This window comes from Solanum stenotomum, unplaced genomic scaffold (assembly GCF_019186545.1).
Source record: "Solanum stenotomum isolate F172 unplaced genomic scaffold, ASM1918654v1 scaffold26733, whole genome shotgun sequence".
Lineage (NCBI taxonomy): Eukaryota > Viridiplantae > Streptophyta > Magnoliopsida > Solanales > Solanaceae > Solanum > Solanum stenotomum.
This window is the reverse complement of record NW_026029157.1, coordinates 63,156-82,722: the sequence shown is the minus strand read 5'-3', so window position 1 is coordinate 82,722 and position 19,567 is coordinate 63,156. Positions and strand designations below refer to the sequence as shown.

General features: G+C 34.1%; 3 protein-coding genes across 4 annotated transcripts in view; all 3 read left to right on the top strand.

The window, feature by feature from the left end:
* The first annotated feature begins 4,602 nt into the window (after positions 1-4,602).
* Positions 4,603-19,567, top strand: part of LOC125851529 (MDIS1-interacting receptor like kinase 2-like) — a 29,145-nt gene continuing 14,180 nt past the window's right edge. The window contains exon 1 of the mRNA XM_049531307.1: positions 4,603-4,878. Within this exon, the coding sequence (XP_049387264.1) occupies positions 4,806-4,878 (73 nt within the window). The 5' untranslated portion in view covers positions 4,603-4,805. The remainder of the gene's footprint in view (positions 4,879-19,567) is intronic.
* On the top strand, positions 5,264-7,383 carry LOC125851524 (MDIS1-interacting receptor like kinase 2-like). Its single transcript, XM_049531301.1, has 2 exons — positions 5,264-6,780; positions 6,884-7,383. Exons 1-2 carry the CDS (start codon positions 5,658-5,660, stop codon positions 7,237-7,239), a joined length of 1,479 nt encoding a protein of 492 aa, XP_049387258.1. The 5' UTR covers positions 5,264-5,657; the 3' UTR covers positions 7,240-7,383.
* The window catches only part of LOC125851525 (MDIS1-interacting receptor like kinase 2-like), a 24,357-nt gene continuing 14,400 nt past the window's right edge, over positions 9,611-19,567 (top strand). Inside the window, exons 1-2 of one of the 2 annotated variants that reach the window (XR_007444918.1) lie at positions 9,611-9,787; positions 9,891-10,373. Coding sequence is in view for 1 of the 2 variants with exons in the window: in XM_049531302.1 (XP_049387259.1) it covers positions 9,616-9,787; positions 9,891-10,246 (528 nt within the window). In the remaining variant the exon portion in view is untranslated. Of the gene's footprint in view, positions 9,788-9,890; positions 10,462-19,567 lie in introns of those variants that run through there. The other variant, XM_049531302.1, reaches the window with a different exon arrangement.

Below are 19,567 nucleotides of genomic sequence, written 5' to 3'. Positions count from 1 at the left end.
GCTGGTCGTTAAGGGCCCAAACTCTGGTCGCTAAAGAGCTGCACCAGATCTCAGCTTTGGGTAAATCTTCAAAGTCTCCGACGGGGTGCTCGGAATTCGTTCGGTACCCGATAAAAATAAAACAGATATGCTACCCTACTAAATTCAATATTCCGAACTCAACGGTGCAGTCAAAATTTCCATCATAGGTCATCTCGATAAAAAGTGGGTCCCACTTCCAAATGTCATTTTAACCAAAATCCACTAAGGGGCTCGAAATGAGTCCGGAGGCCTTGGGATTCGAACGAAAGGTCGCTCTAGACCAAACTCAACATTTCGAAGCTAACCGCGCTGACGAAATTTTCATCTAAGCACGTTTTTCAAGAATGTTGACCAAAGTCAACCTTAAGCCAAATTTCAAAGGCTAAAACGCCTAATGGTCCAAACTCGCATCAAAGGCCTCTATACTCGTTCCAACTATGCTACTAGCCTAATTTGGCCACTCCGGAGCTGATGGAACAGTCAGAATTGGATTCCGATGTCATCTTCTCGAACTTTTGATCGAAAATGATCATTTAAGGTTTATAAGCTCCAAAACACTAAAACTCACACCATAACCAAACGAACGACCAGGTGACCGAACTATCAGTCCCAGCAAGTCATAAATGACTTGGGGTCGCTACAGGAACGCTCTAACCGACACACAGAAGGCAAGATACAGAAATGACCAGGAGGGTCAATACACTACATCTCGTTGCCAACGAACTTTCTGGTTCTATTCCAAAAGAATTTGCATATTTGGATAACTTGGTTGTCTTATCAATGAGTTACAATCACTTTTCAGGCCATTTACTAGAGCAGCTTTGCAAAGGTGGGAAACTTGAGATTTTCACGGTGAACGGTAACAAGCTTACAGGGCCAATCCCAAGAAGCTTGAGCAAGTGCTCGAGTTTCAAAAGGGTGCTCTTCAATAACAACAGCTTTACTGGGAATTTATCTGAAGCTTTTGGCATCCATCCAGAGCTTCTGTTCATTGATTTGAGCGACAATGATTTCATGGTGAACTCAGCGGTAACTGGGGAAAATGCAAAAAATTTATTGATCTGCGTGTAGCCAGAAATAACATTAGTGGTAGCATACCACCAGAGATTGGAAATGTCAAAGGGCTTTTAGGACTTGATCTTTCATCGAATCATTTGATTGGGCAGATTCCAAAGGAATTTGGAAAATTAACTTCTCTGGTTAAGCTTTCTGTGCAGAACAACAATATCTCTGGAAATATACCGGAGGAACTTGGGTCACTAACAAAGTTAGAGTCCCTCGATCTATCATACAACAGATTGAATGGGTCAATCCCGAAGTGTATAGGAGATTTTGTGCACTTGTTTCAGTTGAACCTGAGCAACAACAAGTTTGGCCAGAATATTCCAAGGGACATAGGAAGGATAACTCAGCTTAATGTACTTGATTTGAGCTATAATCTTCTGGTAGGAGATATACCCCCTCAGTTAGCCAATTTGAAGGTCTTGGTAAACTTAAATCTTTCACACAATGACCTATCTGGATGCATTCCTAAAGAACTTGAAAGTTCAACTGGTTTGCATGATGTTGTTTTGTCATACAATGAGTTGGAAGGTCCAATCCTTAATATTAAAGCTTTTATCAATGCCTCATTGGAGGGTAATAAAGGTCTTTGCGGAAATGTNTGGTTGGACTAAAGAAATATTTGTAGCACAAGTTAATTATATGTTTGTATGAATACTTCACTAGAAAAATCCAAAAATTCAAAAAAATCCGAGGTTTATTACTTTGGTTTGATTTAAAAATTTAAAAATTCAACACAAATGGTTTGATATTTGAAAAACCCGAACCAATCCGAGGTTGAAAAATTTGGAAAAATTCGAGTTTTATTAATTTGGTTAGGTTTATAAAACTAAAAATTTGACACAAATGATTTGATTTGATATTTGAAAAATCCAAACTAACCCGGTCATGTACACCTCTAACCACGGAAGGTGTGTGAGACGTTTCTTCTTCATGAGCCATCCGAACAAAAATTTCAACATTCCGCTCTACATATTGATAGGGTCATTAACACTTGTGTTCTTAAAATTGTGTTGCGCTTAAATTTAATTTCCATAACAAATAACTATCACAGGGCGTACGTTTATATTTTTGTCATAACATTCTACAACATGACTTTAAGAACTTATAGTCGATCTAGTCTAGGAATCTATTCTAATTATCAATGAATTTCGCGAATTTTAAGTGGAATGGGGATCGTAATTCTTTCTACTTCTCGAGGTATAATGATAGATTGAGAGACTCGTCTAGAAGGAATAGGTGCCCTCTAAGCATAAGGTCGATTAATAAAGGATAAAAATTAAAGATAAGCTTCTTTAAAGGGGCAAGTTGTGTAATTTCTTCCTAGCATGTCCATTAGCTCGTCAATTATGAAATGACTTGTATATATATTTTTGACAATATATTTCAACATATTTAAGGCTTAGGCCCACAATTGAGATACCTTTTTATACTTACATGAACAGTGACTCAATGACTTCCAAGTCGTTCCAAGTCTGCCCGTATTTTACAAGCTGAGAAATAAATCTCATTGACTTACAAGTCTTGTGTTATTAAACCTACTACCATAGCATTGTAATTATGCAAATTATAGCTAATATTCATAATTATGGTTCAAACTCTAGCAATTTATTTAAATTTTTCCACAAAAAATTGCAAATTTTGCGCAACATGACCCGCGAAAATGATACAACTATTGACAGGATCATTGACACTTGTGTTCTTGAAATTTTATGTTGGTCTTTAATTTTTATCTAATAACTGATAAATTTTGTAATGTGTATCTTTGCATCAAGCGAAAAGGGCTTGATATACCCCTCAATTTTGCCATTAATTGGAGCTGATATGCCCCCTCTTTATGAAAATGACTCATACATACCCTTACCGTTATACAAATGGCTCACATATACCCCTACCGTTACAAAATGAGTTCACATATACCCTTCAATTAACGGAAGTGAAAAAATTAGTTTTAAATTTATATTTTTGAATTTTATTTTTTTTAAAAATCATTTAGGGGTATATATGATTTTTTCTAGCAAATTGCAAGGTATATTTTAATCTTTTTCATACATAAATTATTTTTTGACTTCTTGATTATCATTATTTGAGTTTCATATTCTTGTTTTATTTTTTTCTTTCATTCCTTCCTTAGTGTAAAGAAAAAAATTTAAAACTATTTTTTTTTTTTTGCTATATTGTAATTTAGTTTTTGTATTTGAAGAAAAAAAATTGGGTTATCTATTATAAATTTTATAAGAATATTAGTGAAACATAAATAAATTTGACCATCAAAATAATAAATCTAAATTAGTCATTGAAACAAAAAAAGTAAAAAACAAATATGTTTGAGGAGGATTAAATATACCCATGTTGGATTATATTTTTTTTATAAAAAAATAATTAATAACCATTTAAATGGTTTCATTCCCGTTGAAATAGGGAAGATGCATTCACTTGAGTTTTTAGGCTTACAAAGGAACAATCTTTCTGGTCCAATTCCAATAACTCTAGGTGGCTTAACTCAGCTCAAAATTTTGTACCTTTATTCTAACCAACTTTCTGGTATCATTCCTCGAGAGTTGGGGAATTTGAAAAACCTCAATCATCTAGAACTATCCCGTAATAATCTTACTGGTTCAATTCCAATAACTTTAGGTGACTTAACTGAGCTCAAAATTTTGTACCTTCATTCTAACCAACTTTCTAGTTTCATTCCTGCAGAAATAGGGAAGATGAAGTCACTTGAGTTTTTAGGCTTACAAAGGAACAATCTTTCTGGTCCAATTCCAGTAACTCTATGTGACTTAAGTTAGCTCACAAGTCTGCACCTTTATTCTAACCAACTTGTTGGTCCCATTACTAGTGAATTGGGGAATCTAAAATATCTCAATGCTTTGGAGCTATCCCATAATAATCTTAGTGGTTCAATTCCAATTACTTTAGGTGACTTAACTGAGCTCAAAATTTTGTACCTTCATTCTAACCAACTTTCTGGTCCCATTCCTAGTGAGTTGGGGAGTTTGAAAAACCTCATTGATATGGATCTATCCGGAAATCAGCTTAGTGGTTCAATTCCAATTACTTTAGGTGATTTAACTAAGCTCAAAATTTTGTACCTTTCTTCTAACCAACTTTCTGGTCTCATTCCTCGAGAGTTTCGGAATCTGAAAAACCTCATAGAGCTGGATTTATCCGCTAATCAACTTGCTGGTTCAATTCCAATAACTTTAGGTGACTTAACTGAGCTCAAAATTTTGTACCTTTATTCTAACCAACTTTCTGGTCTCATTCCTAGAGAGTTGGGGAATCTGAAAAACCTCACAGAGCTGGGTATAGACCAAAATCAACTTATTGGTTCAATTCCAATAACTTTAGGTGACTTAACTAAGCTCAAAATTTTGTACCTTTATTCTAACCAACTTTCTGGTCTCATTCCTAGAGAGTTGGGGAATCTGAAAAACCTCACAGAGCTGGGTATAGACCAAAATCAACTTAGTGGTTCAATTCCAATAACTCTAGGTGACTTAACTGAGCTCAAATTTTTGTATCTTTATTCTAACCAACTTTCTGGTCCCATTCCTAGAGAGTTGGGGAATTTGAAAAACCTCAATTATTTGGATCTACAAGAAAATCAACTTACTGGTCCAATTCCTGCTTCCTTTGGCAATTTGAGAAAGTTACAATTTTTGTTTCTCCGTGCCAACAAACTTTCTGGTTCTATTCCAAAAGAACTTGCATATATGGATAACTTGGTAGAGCTGATACTAAGTGAAAATCAGTTTTCAGGCTATTTGCCAGAGCGGCTTTGCCAAGGTGGGAAACTTGAGAACTTCACGGTGGCCAGTAACAAGTTAACAGGACCAATACCAAGAAACTTGAGCAATTGCTCCAGTTTTAAATGGGTCCGCTTTAACAACAACAGTTTCACTGGGAATTTATCTGAAGCTTTTGGTATCTATCCGAAGTTGCTATTCATTAATTTGAGCGATAATGATTTTCATGGTGAACTCAGCAGCAAGTGGGGGAAATGCAAGAATTTGACTNTAGAGCTGATACTAAGTGAAAATCAGTTTTCAGGCCATTTGCCTGAGCATCTTTGCCAAGGTGGGAAACTTGAGAACTTCACGGTGGCCAGTAACAAGTTAACAGGACCAATACCAAGAAACTTGAGCAATTGCTCCAGTTTTAAATGGGTCCGCTTTAACAACAACAGTTTCACTGGGAATTTATCTTGAGCTTTTGGTATCTATCCGAAGTTGCTGTTCATTAATTTGAGCGATAATGATTTTCTTGGTGAACTCAGCAGCAAGTGGGGGAAATGCAAGAATTTGACTGATTTTCGGATTGCCAGAAATAACATTAGTGGTAGCATACCACCAGAGATTGGAAATGTCAAAGGCCTTTTAGGACTTGATCTTTCATCGAATCATTTGATTGGGCAGATTCCAAAGGAATTTGGAAAATTAACCTCTCTAGTTAATCTTTTTCTGCAAAACAACCGAATTTCTGGCAATATACCTGAGGATTTTGGGTCACTAACAAAGTTAGAGTCCCTCGATCTATCAGACAACAGATTGAATGGGTCAATCCCGATGTGTATAGTAGATTTCGTACACTTGTTTCAGTTGAACCTGAGCAACAACAAGTTTGGCCAGAAAATTCCAAAGGAGATAGGGAGGATAACTCAGCTTAATGTACTTGATTTGAGCTATAATCTTCTGGTTGGAGATATACCCCCTCAGTTAGCCAATTTGAAGGTCTTGGTAAACTTAAATCTTTCCCACAATGGCCTATCTGGGCGCATTCCTACAGAACTTGATACTTTGACTGGTTTGCAGGATGTCATATTGTCATACAATAAGTTGGAAGGTCCAATCCCTAATAATAAGGCTTTTATCAATGCCTCATTGGAGGGTAATAAAGGTCTTTGCGGCAATGTAGCAGGACTCCATCCCTGCGAAATGTCGTCTTCTGTGGTGAAGAGGCACTCAATGGCGAAGGGACGTAAACTCATCCTCATCACTGTACTTCCTGTTATGGGAGCATTAGTACTGCTCTGTGTTTTCATTGGTGTTCTCATTATGTGTAATAAAAGAATGAGAGTTAGAGACGTTGAAAGAAGGGATGCTGATGGTTGGCTTTCGATATCCATGTTAGATGGGAAGGCATTGTACAGGGACATCTTAAATGCCACAGAAGAGTTTGATGCAAAATTTTGCATCGGGCAAGGAGGACACGGAAGTGTTTACAAGGTAAACCTTCCATCATTAGGGAATATAGCTGTGAAGAGACTTCATTCTTCATTTCAGAATACACATCCCAAAAGCTTCATCAATGAAGTAAGGGCATTGACTGGGATTAAGCACCGGAACATTGTGAACCTCTATGGCTATTGTTCGAAAGCACAACATTCACTCTTGGTTTACGAGTATGTGGAGAGGGGGAGTTTGTCTAGTATTTTGAGCAATGAAGTTGAGTCCAAGAAATTGGATTGGCTTAAAAGGGTGAATATCATCAAGGGTGTTGCTTTTGCTTTATCTTACATGCACCAAGACTGTTCACCACCGATTGTTCATCGAGACATATCAAGCAGTAATGTGTTGCTTGATTCTGAGTATGAAGCTCGTGTTGCAGACTTTGGAATAGCAAAGATTCTCAAGCCAGACTCATCCAATCGCACTGCGCTTGCAGGCACATATGGTTATGTCGCACCTGGTAAGTTTTAAATAGTTCATGAACTATAACCAAACACTCCATTGTTTTTATCTCATTTACATGTTTAAATTCTTAATATTGTTCTGGAAATTGTATTGTTCAGAGCTTGCATATACAATGATGGTTACGGAAATGTGTGATGTGTATAGCTTTGGAGTATTATCATTGGAGATAGTCAAAGGAAAGCATCTTGGGGAACACATTTCTGTGCTAGCAAATTCATCGACTATAGATCCTGAGCAGCTTAGCGATTTGCTGGATGAGCGCCTTCCGTATCCTGAAGAAAGAGTAAAAGATGTTTTGGTTTTTATCATCAAGCTAGCATGCTCTTGTTTGCTTGAATCTCCAAAATCAAGGCCAACAATGCACTTCATCTCTCATAAGTTATCATCAATGGATGCACGTCCACCTATTCATCAGAGAAACCCCCATGTAAGGCGAGCAATATATAATCCTTGATATGTATGGAAATGTCGCTAGTGTGAAGTAAGTATTTCAATTGCTGGGACTAGTATTTTTAGGGTGCTCATTTTGTTTTCTGTATTTAAGACCTTATATTACAGTCGCACATAGTTCGTCTTGGAAGTTTTCATTCGATTTCAATGATTTTACCTGTGTGTATAGAAGCTAGTAAATGACCCTTTCTGCTCAAGCTTTTTTCCCAACTGAATAAATGGAGTTGTTTTTCATTGTAATGACTAATGACATTACATTTTTTCCAAATAATTCTTATATTTTACTGTGGATTATGAAGATAAGAAAATCTGGCCAGAAGATCCATTGCTGGAAGCCTGTGTCAGTTTTTACATCGACAGAAATACCCTAAAAAACAAACTCCAATCATCAATTTATCAAAACAACAATAAGTCTAACAAATTCATTTAACATTTTTAATTTTTTTTCCTTGTTTTTATGATTTTTTTTAAAACTCATAGGAAACCCCGTGAAACTTTTAAATTTTAATTCGTTTTCATTCACTTCCATGATAATGAAACATTTGACTCCCAAGTCGTTCTAATGGAAGAAAGATTAACTCAAGTCTTCTTCTTGGGTGGTCCACAAAATGACTTAATGATTATGGAGAAAATTGATTCCACAAACTTTAAGTGTCGTCCACAATTGACACTTGAAGAATAAATTCCATTGACTCACAAGTCTTGGGTTATTTAAGCTACCACCTAACCTACTAGGAATCGAATTCTTTGGTCACCAAGTAAATTGCGGAATATAAATAATGTTATGGTCATATTTTATTTTATTTTTGGAAAATTACTTTCAAATTTAGTCACTTAATTTTTGAAAGAAATTAAGAAATCTTTAATTTAAAAGATTCTAATGGAAAAAGAGAAAAAGGCCAAAATAGTTCTTTATCTTTGAGTTAAAACTCAAAGTCATCCTAGAGTTTTCATATGGAACATTAATAGTCTCTCATGTTTGCAATATTGGTGAACTTTTAGACCTCCTCCAAACTTTTTGCCTATTTTTTAACATTAATTTGTCCACATTTTTATATATGGAATGTTCATTTGTTTTATTATTTATTTAGTAGAAATAATAAAAAGGTGAGAAGAAGAACATCTTGTTTTGTTAGGTTGAAATATTATTGCAGCTAAACTAAGAACACTTTGTTCTGTTAATATTATTGCAGCTAAACTAAGAACATCTTGGCATATGATGTTAAAAGAAAAGAAAAGAAAAAATTGTACTATTGCACGTGAAATCGATGTAACTAACCTCTCGATTTTAGGTGCAATAATATTTCTACTAAATAAAACAAGGTATTCTTCTTCTTACCTTCTCTCGCATGGAGTTATTATTTCTACTAAATATATAAAAAGCCGATTAAACATCTTATATATAAATTATGGATAAAATCAATGTAAAAAGTTAGACAAAAAATTGAGGAAGGACCAAAAGTGCATCAATATTGCAAAAATGAGGGACTATTAGTGCTTCATGTGCAAACTCAAGAATGACTTTGAGTATTAACCCAAAGATAAATGATTATTTTTAGTTTTTTCTCAATGAAAAAATCTTTAAAAATATCAAATAAACGAGTAAGGGTCCTTATAAGGGGAATTTTCGCATATAGTCACTCAAAATAATTTAATTAGGCTCTATAGTTATAATTTGCTAATTACGATTCGTAGCTACATGTTAGAAGGAGGAGAGAGACGAGCTAGACTGGGAGAGGGAGGAGAGAGGAGAACGATATTGGGAGAGGGAAGAGAGAGGTGAGCGATTTCGGGAGAGGGAAGAGAGAGGCGAGCGATTTTAGGAAAGGGAGTAGAGAGACGAGCAAGAGAGGCCGGAAGAGAGTAGAGAGGTGACTTGTATTTGTATTTTGGTTAGATATTGTATATATGTAATTAGTATGTATATATATCAATGATTGTATTTGTATATCTGCATACAATTTGTATCTGTCTACAATTGAATAGAGTTCAAACATTTTTATTTATATATTCAATCTCTCTCGCTTTATACACACACAAATTATACATTTGTATTTGTATAATTTGTGTTTGTATAAAGCGAGAGAGAGATGAAGAAGAGAACTGGGCAGAGAGAGATTTGTATTTGTATAATTATAAGTGTATAAGATGGAGAAATATGTATATGTATTTATATATCCAATCTCTCTCTCGCTTAATACAAACACAAAATATACATTTGTGTTTGTATAAAGTGAGAGAGAGACTGAGCAGGGAGAGATGACTAAAAAAAGAGGAGAGAGGGGGGAGAGGGAGGGAGGCGAGAGAGAGGAATATACTTATAGCTAGAAGTAAGTTCCGAATTGTAGTTAATACAAACTATAGCTATNCTTTATCTTACATGCACCAGGATTGTTCACCACCCATTGTTCATCGAGACATAAGTAGCAGTAATGTTTTGCTTGATTCTGAGTATGAAGCTCGTGTTGCAGACTTTGGACTAGCGAAGATTCTCAATCCAGACTCATCCAATTGCACTACACTTGCAGGCACATATGGCTATGTCGCACCTGGTAAGTTTTAAATGGTTCATGAACTATAGCCAAACACTCCATTGTTTTTATCTCATTTACACGTTTTAATGGTTAATATTGTTTTGAAAATTGTATTATTCAGAGCTTGCATATACTATGAAGGTTACGCAAATGTGTGATGTGTATAGCTATGGAGTATTATCATTGGAGATAGTCAAAGGAAAGCATCCTGGGGAATACATTTCTGTGCTAGCAAATTCATCGACTATAGATCCTGAGCAGCTTAGCGATTTGCTGGATGAACGCCTTCCATATCCTGAAGATAGAGTAAAAGATGTTTTGATTTTTATCGTCAATCTAGCATGCTCTTGTTTGCTTAAAACTCCAAAATCAAGGCCAACAATGCACTTCATCTCTCAGAAGTTATCATCAATGGATGCACGTCCACCTATTCATCAGAGAAACCCCCGTGTAATGCGAGCAATATATAATCCTTGATATGTATGGAAATGTCGTTAAGTGTGAAGTAAGTATTTCAATTGCTGGGACTAGTATTTTTACGGTTCTCATTTTGTTTACTGTATTTAAGACCTCATATTACAGTCGCACATAGTTCGTCTTGGAAGTTTACTTCCGATTTCAAAGATTTTACCTGTATGTATAGAAGCCAGAAAATGACCCTTTCTGCTCAAGCCTTTCTCCCAGCTGAATAAATGGAGTTGTTTTTCATTGTAATGACTAATGAGATTACATTTTGTCCAAATAATTCTTATATTTTACTGTGGATTATGAAGAAAAGAAAATCTGGCCAGAAGATCCAATGCTGGAAGCCTGTGTCAGTTTTTACATCGACAGAAATACCCTAAAAAAACAAACTCCAATCATCAATTTATCAAAACAACAATAAATCTAACAAATTCATTTAACATTTTTAATTTTTTTTCCATGTTTGTATGATTTTTTTTAAAACTCATAGGAAACCCCGTGAAACTTTTAAATTTTAATTCGTTTTCATTCACTTCCATGATAATGAAACATTTGACTCCCAAGTCGTTCTAATGGAAGAAAGATTAACTCAAGTCTTCTTCTTGGGTGGTCCACAAAATGACTTAATGATTATGGAGAAAATTGATTCCACAAACTTTAAGCGTTGTCCACAATTGACACTTAAAAAATAAATTTCATTGACTCACAAGTCTTGGGTTATTTAAGCTACCACCTAACCTACTATCCCTAGGAATCGAATTCGTCGGTCACCAAGTAAATTGCGGAATATAAATAATGTTATGGTCATAATTTTATTTTATTTTTTTTTGGAAAATTACTTTCAAATTTAATCACTTAATTTTTAAAAAAAATTAAGAAATCTTCAATTTAAAAGATTCTAATGGAAAAAGAGAAAAAGGCCAAAATAGTTCCTTATCTTTGGGTTAAGATTCAAAGTCATCCTAGAGTTTTCATATGGAACATTAATAGTCTCGCATGTTTGCAATATTGGTGAACTTTTAGACCTCCTCCAAACTTTTTGCCTATTTTTTAACATTAATTTATCCACATTTTTATATATGGAATGTTCATTTGTTTTATTATTTATTTAGTAGAAATAATAAAAAGGTGAGAAGAAGAACATCTTGTTTTGTTAGGTTGAAATATTATTGCAGCTAAATTAAGAACACCTTGTTCTGTTCAATTAAAATATTATTGCAGCTAAACTAAGAACATCTTGGCATATGACGTTAAAAGAAAAGAAAATAAAAAATTGTACTATTACACGTGAAATCGATGTAACTAACCTCTCGATTTTAGGTGCAATAATATTTCTACTAAATAAAACAAGGTATTCTTCTTCTTACCTTCGCTCGCATGAAGTTATTATTTCTACTAAATATATAAAAAGCCGATTAAACATCTCATATATAAATTATGGATAAAATCAATGTAAAAAGTTAGACAAAAAATTGAGGAAGGACCAAAAGTGCATCAATATTGCAAAAATGAGGGACTATTAGTGCTTCATGTGCAAACTCAAGAATGACTTTGAGTATTAACCCAAAGATAAATGACTATTTTTAGTTTTTTCTCAATGAAAAAATCTTTAAAAATTTCAAATAAACGAGTAAGGATCCTTATAAGGGGAATTTTCGCATATAGTCACTCAAAATAATTTAATTTGGCTCTATAGTTATAATTTGCTAATTACGATTCGTAGCTACATGTTAGAGGGAGGAGAGAGACGAGCTAGACTGGGAGAGGGAGGAGAGAGGAGAACGATATTGGGAGAGGGAAGAGAGAGGTGAGTGATTTCGGGAGAGGGAAGAGAGAGGCGAGCGATTTCAGGAGAGGGAGTAGAGAGACGAGCAAGAGAGGCCGGAAGAGAGTAGAGAGGTGAATTGTATTTGTATTTTGGTTAGATAATTGTATATATGTAATTAGTATGTATATGTATCAATGATTGTATTTGTATATCTGCATACAATTTGTATCTGTCTACAATTGAATCGAGTTCAAACATTTGTATTTATATATTCAATCTCTCTCGCTTTATACACACACAAATTATACATTTGTATTTGTATAATTTGTGTTTGTATAAAGCGAGAGAGATGAAGAAGAGAACTGGGCAGAGAGAGATTTGTATTTGTATAATTATAAGTGTATAAGATGGAGAGATATGTATATGTATTTATATATCCAATCTCTCTCTCGCTTAATACAAACACAAAATATACATTTGTGTTTGTATAAAGTGAGAGAGAGAGACTGAGCAGGGAGAGATGACTAAAAAAATAGGAGAGAGGGGGGAGAGGGGAGGGAGGCGAGAGAGAGGAATATAATTATAGCTAGAAGTAAGTTCCGAATTGTAGTTAATACAAACTATAGCTATGTTACCTCTGTCCGAATTTAAATGGCTCACTTTCCTTTTTAGTTCGTCCCAAAAAGAAGGACACATTTCTATATTAAGTAACAATTTAACTTTAAAATGCTAATTTTACCTTTAATGAGATAATTTATAGTCAGAGAAATTTCTATCATTCATTTTAGATCACAAATTTTAGAAGTCTTCTTTTCTTTTTAAATTTCGTGCCGAGTCAAACTACTTCACATAGGAGGGAATATATGTTTGCTTATTCGGCTAATTTCCCCTTCTTATAAACATTTCAAGAAGGTTTTAAAACCTACTTTTCTGCTTCCTTTAATCCTTTAGGACTACTGTTGCTTTGTTTTTGGGCTCTGGCCCATTCCAGTTGTTTTTACCATTGGACTGTTTTAAGTCCAAAAGTTCAAATAGGTAAGATGCGAAATCAAGTTATTTATCTTCTGCGAAAGTTCTGTTTGTTTTCATTAGATTTGTTGATCTTTGTCGGTAAAGTTTGTTTCTTTTTCAACTTTTTGAATTTGAGGTCTTTCAATAGAGTATTGAGATTTTGTATCCCCGGATTTGGTGAAGAATTTTTTTCTGGGAAATGTCACTTTGCCCAAAAACGGTTCAATTCATATTCGAGAGTGTAACTGATGAATACTGAATATGACAATTCAATTCAGTTCTGTTTATGCTAACGACTCAATTGAGTTCCTGAGACAGTGACATTGATTTCAAGAAGAATATTGAAAAGGCCAAACACATATACAACTCCATTTAACTTGTCTCTAAACTTCATTTTGACTTCAACTCAACCTTGTTTCATATTGAAACTCCAATTCCATTTTTCATGTACCATTAGTCTAAGTGTAGCCGTTGAAGTCCATTTTGATACCATTTTGCTCTATGGTATCAAAAGTGTTCTTCAAGTACATAGCACACACCTAAAATTAAGACGTCACCGCGCATGACTTGATGCTTATACTCGTGAAGTTCTAGCTGATCTCTGTATATTTTTTGTTGCTGTTTGCTGATAGCCTATCGAACTGATCCTGCTTTTTGGTGTTGATGGTTTGCTTTGTGTTCAATTGTATCCTCTGTATGCATTATGCACCTTCTGCAGGTGTGCTAAGTTATGTGTTTATATGTACTTTTATCACTTAAATCAATGTTTACAGATTTGTATCTAACAATAATAATCATGGTTTGATGTAAACATTGGTGAGTCTATATCTATAATAACTGGAAGTTTGTAATTCTCGAGATATACCACATTTTGTGCTGCTCATTATCTTTTTACTTCCAAGTGCTACCCCAAATTCAGCACCGCTCGGGATGTGTGTGTGACATGTTTCTTCTTCATGGGCCTGAGAAATATCAACATTCCGCTCTGCATGGCCTGAGAAAACAATACAACTATTCACAGTGTTGTTGGCACTTCAGTGTTCTTAAAATTTTGTGTTGGGCTTAAATTTTTATTTGGCAAAATTACTAAACTACACTACATATGCTTACATATTCTCGTTTAATCCCTACTCTTTCATAAAAATTCAAAAATCCCTATTTTCCCCCAAACCCTCTATTCTGAAAGAACCCAAAACCCACCTTTCTCATCCCCAAAATCTTGCCTCTAATCTTTTCCCACTACCAAATTAGTTACCGAATTCAAAGCAATTTGATTTTCAAACGATTCTATCTCTATTCAACCGTCCAAAGTTCAAAATAGGTATTATCATCTTCTTCATTTTTCTTTCAAAATCAATTTTTGTGTGTCAATTGATTCTGGATCAATTGTCAAAATGAATCATCCGTCTTTTAATATTGGGATTTCCCAAATAATAACACCTAACAATGATCAAATATTTGATTCAGAAGGCCCCAACTGGGAAGAACAAAGGTCTAAAAGTTTGCATGCACCAACATTAATGGCAAATCAAACTTCTACGAAGAGAAAATCGAAAATGGAGGTGGGGGCATTATCTAAAGCAAAGGATGCAAAAACTCAAAAGAAAAGGGATAGAAAGGTTGCCCCTCCCATTTCTCGACCAACACTACCCATTGTATGCATTTCTTTTGCTTTTAATTTAGACATTGTTGAAAAATAAAGTTTTATTGTATATATTGAAATCTGGAGTTGTTACCCAGAAACACTGATTACTTTATCAAATATTGGGATTGAGTATAACTTTTACATTTGTAGATGAAAGACTATTTTTTGTCAAAATTTTTGTGTTGAGAACTGTATCTAAGATAGGCATTCAATTCACAATATGATATGTAGGTTGTTTGTTGTACAATGTATCATATTCATAGATATTCACATGAATGATACGTAAACAGAATAAAATAGATCTGGTAGTTAACATTTTGTATCATATTTAAATATAAGTCAGTGTATATACAGAAGTTATATGATTTTGTGTATCAGTCATGTATTGTTATTATGTAGTATAAAATGATCTGAAACATAATATTTTGAATAAATATCTGGCCTTTCCTTTTTTAGTTCTGTATGCATCATTTATCGGTTTAGTGATTGATCAACATCATTTATGTTTATGGAATTGCAGAATATGAAATATGTAATTAAACATATTCCAAAGCAACCTCTAAAGTTTGGTCCTACTTACAACTCAAATTTTAATGAAAACTTAGTGTTGTCAATAAAGGATGAAGGTATGAAATTATTTAAGGATACTATATTTGGCCAATACCTTAATATCTCCAAGTGCCACTACCAAGTGTTTATATCTTCTAGAGGTTGAGCATGACAATTTAGACAAAGAAATTCATATTCGTCATGCCAAAGGAAATGTATTGCAATTTAGTATCAGAGAATTTGCTATTATTACTGATCTGAAGTGTATCGGAAATATTAAAGATTTTACATATCCAGATTCAAAAACTAGTAGGTTGGTTCAAAGATACTTTCCTAGTCCAAATTATAATGTAAACAAAGGATGGCTGGTAGATCGTTTTGATATGGGTGGTTGGGACAACATTGATGATGCCCTTCAGATGGCTATATTGTATTTCATTAATACATTTGTATTCTCACAACTTGGTGATGCACCAATTCCTATTGAAGATTTCTTAATGGTAGAAAATGGAAGCTATCAACAGTTTCCGTGGGGACAACTTGCCTTCACAAAGTTAATGAAATCATTTAGGAAAGAGTACAAACATGACAAACAAATGTATCGCTTGAATGGAATTCCATACACACTTAATAACTGGGTATATGAATGTGCGTCTGTAATACATAACGAGATAGTTGTTAAAGAAGGAAACTGTATACCAAGGGTATGCAATTGGAAAGTTGTGGGTGCAAAGCCTAAATTTGAAATGTTTATGGAAAACATCTTTACTGAGGTAATTAGTACATAACAACCTTTTTTACTTTATTTTTTTATTTGCGATACATTATTTAACTGGTTCTCATGATGTTTTAATTTTTGTTTCTATAGAATGATTGTTCTAACGTTCAGCCAACTAAAGAGGAAATCATATCACTTGATTTACCAAATAACAGTCATGTACCTCCAACTCAACCAGCCACATCAGATGTTAATCATGAGGAGGTGCCACCAAACAAGGTTCCTAGATTTGAAGAGTTTTCATCAAAACCTCCAGAGCAACTGTTAAGGAGATCCACTCTATTTTCTACCACAGGATCCACCTCACCCCCCAAGAGAAGAAAGATTGCAATCCAACAAAAAATAATGTGCCCAAAGCCACACAACCAGATGAGCAACCGAATTAGCCATTTCAAACTCCGGATTCACAACCGCCACAAATTGATATGTATCTGGTGTTCCTCATAATACAATTTTTTGAAGAACAATTTCAGACAATGCAGGACTTGAGGAACTGAAGGGTCACATGAAGTCTTATGTAAGTAAACATAACTATGTCATTTAAACACTTTCATGTTTATTGTTAATTCCACTTAATATGCTTAATTTGAATCTAGGTTGACAAAAAAATTGGAGCTATTGAGGCGTTAAATATAAAAAATCATTCTGAGTTGATGAAAGTAATTGGCGCGAAAGAAAACAAAAGTGATAAAGTTGTATTTTTATTTTTTAGTTTCCTTTTTCAGTTTTGTGTTATACTGATTTTTTGGATCATGAAGGACAATGGTGGCATTTCTATGCCATATATAGTGGATGATTCAGTAGACAAAGGTAATATTGATCCACAATCCGCTTTTAATCAATTCTTTCAACAAATCATTTCACCCATACAAATGGATTTTGCAACTGTTGATCATGATGTTGATGCATCTGCTGTGGAGGTTGAAAGATGATATGTTGCTGAAGAAAATGTTGCAAAGGTATGTATATGATACTTCAATTTAATTATATAACTTAATGTCTTTTAATCATTAGTTAATTCGATTAAAGTTATTAACAATGTATCATTTAATAAGATTGATACTTTAGTAATTTTAATTCATATAAACGTTGCCTTTTTGTGTATCATTGGTTGTACATTATACACTAAAATCTTAGTTGATACTATATATTTTTTTTTTTGAATCACTATTAACAGATACTTTTTGATATATTTCCTTATATACTAATATACAAACACAGAATGATGAGACATCCATTAAGGAACATGCTACGAGAGATTCAACAGATGTTATACGCACAACACACCACAGTCATGTTCCGGTTGATGAGATTATTCATAATAAGGAAGTGGTAAGTAAAGAGTTTTTGAATTGTTATAATCAATTATTTTTGAAATTTTTTTTCAAATATTGCATAATATTCTGTTTATTATGAGGATGTAGGATATGAAGCCCCCTAATTACACACAAAAGTATTGAGCGGTGATGAATATATTGCTGATACAATTCAACAAGACTTTAAAAAACAAGCTTCAAATCCAGTAATTGTTGATACATCAATCTGGTTCTAAATTGTTTACTGAAAAATGTCAACAGCTGCGTATGTAAATTATAATATTTTGTTATAATTCCCTGATATCATGTAGGATTCTACCACATCGGCTTCTATTTCATCTGGCACTAAAGCAATCATAGATGCCATTGTCTACAAACTTTCAAACGAGCCGATTAATGTCGCACCACTAAGTGTAATCATTCCTCTATAGCTAACCGACAATGATGATTTTCTATCTGGCAGCCAGCTACTCACCCAACTTCCAGTGAAAGAGTCTGCACACAATTTTGATACAAAGACTCCAGCTCCACGTAACAGAATTCCTTCAAAGATTTTGCAGTCTCCTTATGTTAATACCTTTGGATCCAGCGATAAGGGCAAGAAGAAAATAGACGATGACATTCGCCCATATACTCCATTTGAAGGATGTGGCATCACCTATCAAGTTTCATCAGTTTTAATGCAAGAGTACTCCCTGTGGATACAGAAGGGACTCCTCAAATCACATGCAAACAAGTAATTTTTTTTATTAATGTATCTTTATAGCAAAGCATTGGCGAATAAGTAAGTTTTCGTATTATTGTATTTTTATACTTTGATTTTGTATTAAATTATTCTTATATTGGTATAATCATTCCAATAGGAACCCATCAGAGGATAAATATAGAGGCAAATCAGCTCTATTTGGATTTGATTATATGGATTGTGTTGTCGCATTTTCTTTGGACAAGAATTGGTTTTATACTATGTCACAACCATATAAATGCTGAACTGATCAGGTACAATATATAATACTATTATGTATATGATATACAATTAACATGTGTAACTCAAAAATTCAGATTACTACTTGTGTTTGCCAATTGTTATTTGTATCATCTACTTTTTATCATATATTGTTGTTTTATATATTGTGTTCTTATTTTACTTTATTTTTGCAGCACATAGATGTAATTTTTTACTATCTACTCAAGAAGTCAAAACTAAGAAGCATGGATCAATACAGATACACTACCTACAACTGTTTGTTCAAGTCCTATATCAATAATGCGTACAAAAGGTATTATTGCAGTCCTGCAGATGATACTCTTAGTACACAGGAACACATTGCCCGAGCTGATGTTGTATATGTATATAAAAGGTCCATCAAAGACGTCATTAATGAATTTTCTGTCCCTGCTGCTTTACCATGGCATCTGGTAGATAAGGTATATATTCCAATCAAATGTGACAAAGAATTTCATTAGGTGTTGGCTATGATTTTAAGGGAAAGGTTAATACGAGTTTATGACTTTTGGGATCAAAGAAGAAAGTTCAATCTGATAAGATAAAACAGTTGTCTATCATCCTTCCTAACTACCTTCAGGATAGTAGACTCTTTGATAAAACCGACATAATTGATTGGGCAGTATTGAATGCATATAAAGACAACAAAACTAGTGAATTGTTGGGTCCACAACGTCCGTTTGAGGTGGAATTTGGTCGAGACATTATGCAACAAGGGAGCGATAGCCTGTTAGTATTGTATCCACCCAACTTTACTTACACATTTCATTTAATTTATAATGTGTCTTCTTTCTGTTTGCAGTGACTGCGGAACGTATGTTGCCGCTTTTGCTAAATTTCTGAGTGACGAAATGAAGGTCCCATCGATTCCTTTCTGAAGTGACTATCTGCGCTCAAGATATGCAACACTGTTATGGAAATATGGTACCGACAAGGCCAAGGCGGGATACGTTAGCGAGAATGATGATTCTACAAGGCTAAAGGGTGTCTTCATTCCATTGACAGATGATGAACTGATTAATGTAGAATAGTAGTTTATTTACCGACTTACAGTCAAGATATGAAGTTTTATTGTTTTGAAGATACATTAAGTGTTTTGGAGTATTCCTCCCCAGGTCAACATTATATTTCTAAGTAATTCATATTTCTAAATTTGAAGAGTTTTTATGTCCATAATTTTTATGTTGCTTTTAAATTCGTTTTCAATACATTTTAATACCTTATTATTTTTTGTATATTATAAGTATTATACATATCACT

Bases quoted from the DNA above. Each gene is read 5' to 3' on its own strand.
- LOC125851524 (XM_049531301.1), top strand. From the start codon at position 5,658: ATGTGTATAGTAGATTTCGTACACTTGTTTCAGTTGAACCTGAGCAAC. The intron at 6,781-6,883 runs GTAAGTTTTAAA...TGTATTGTTCAG, and splicing joins ATATGGTTATGTCGCACCTG to AGCTTGCATATACAATGATG.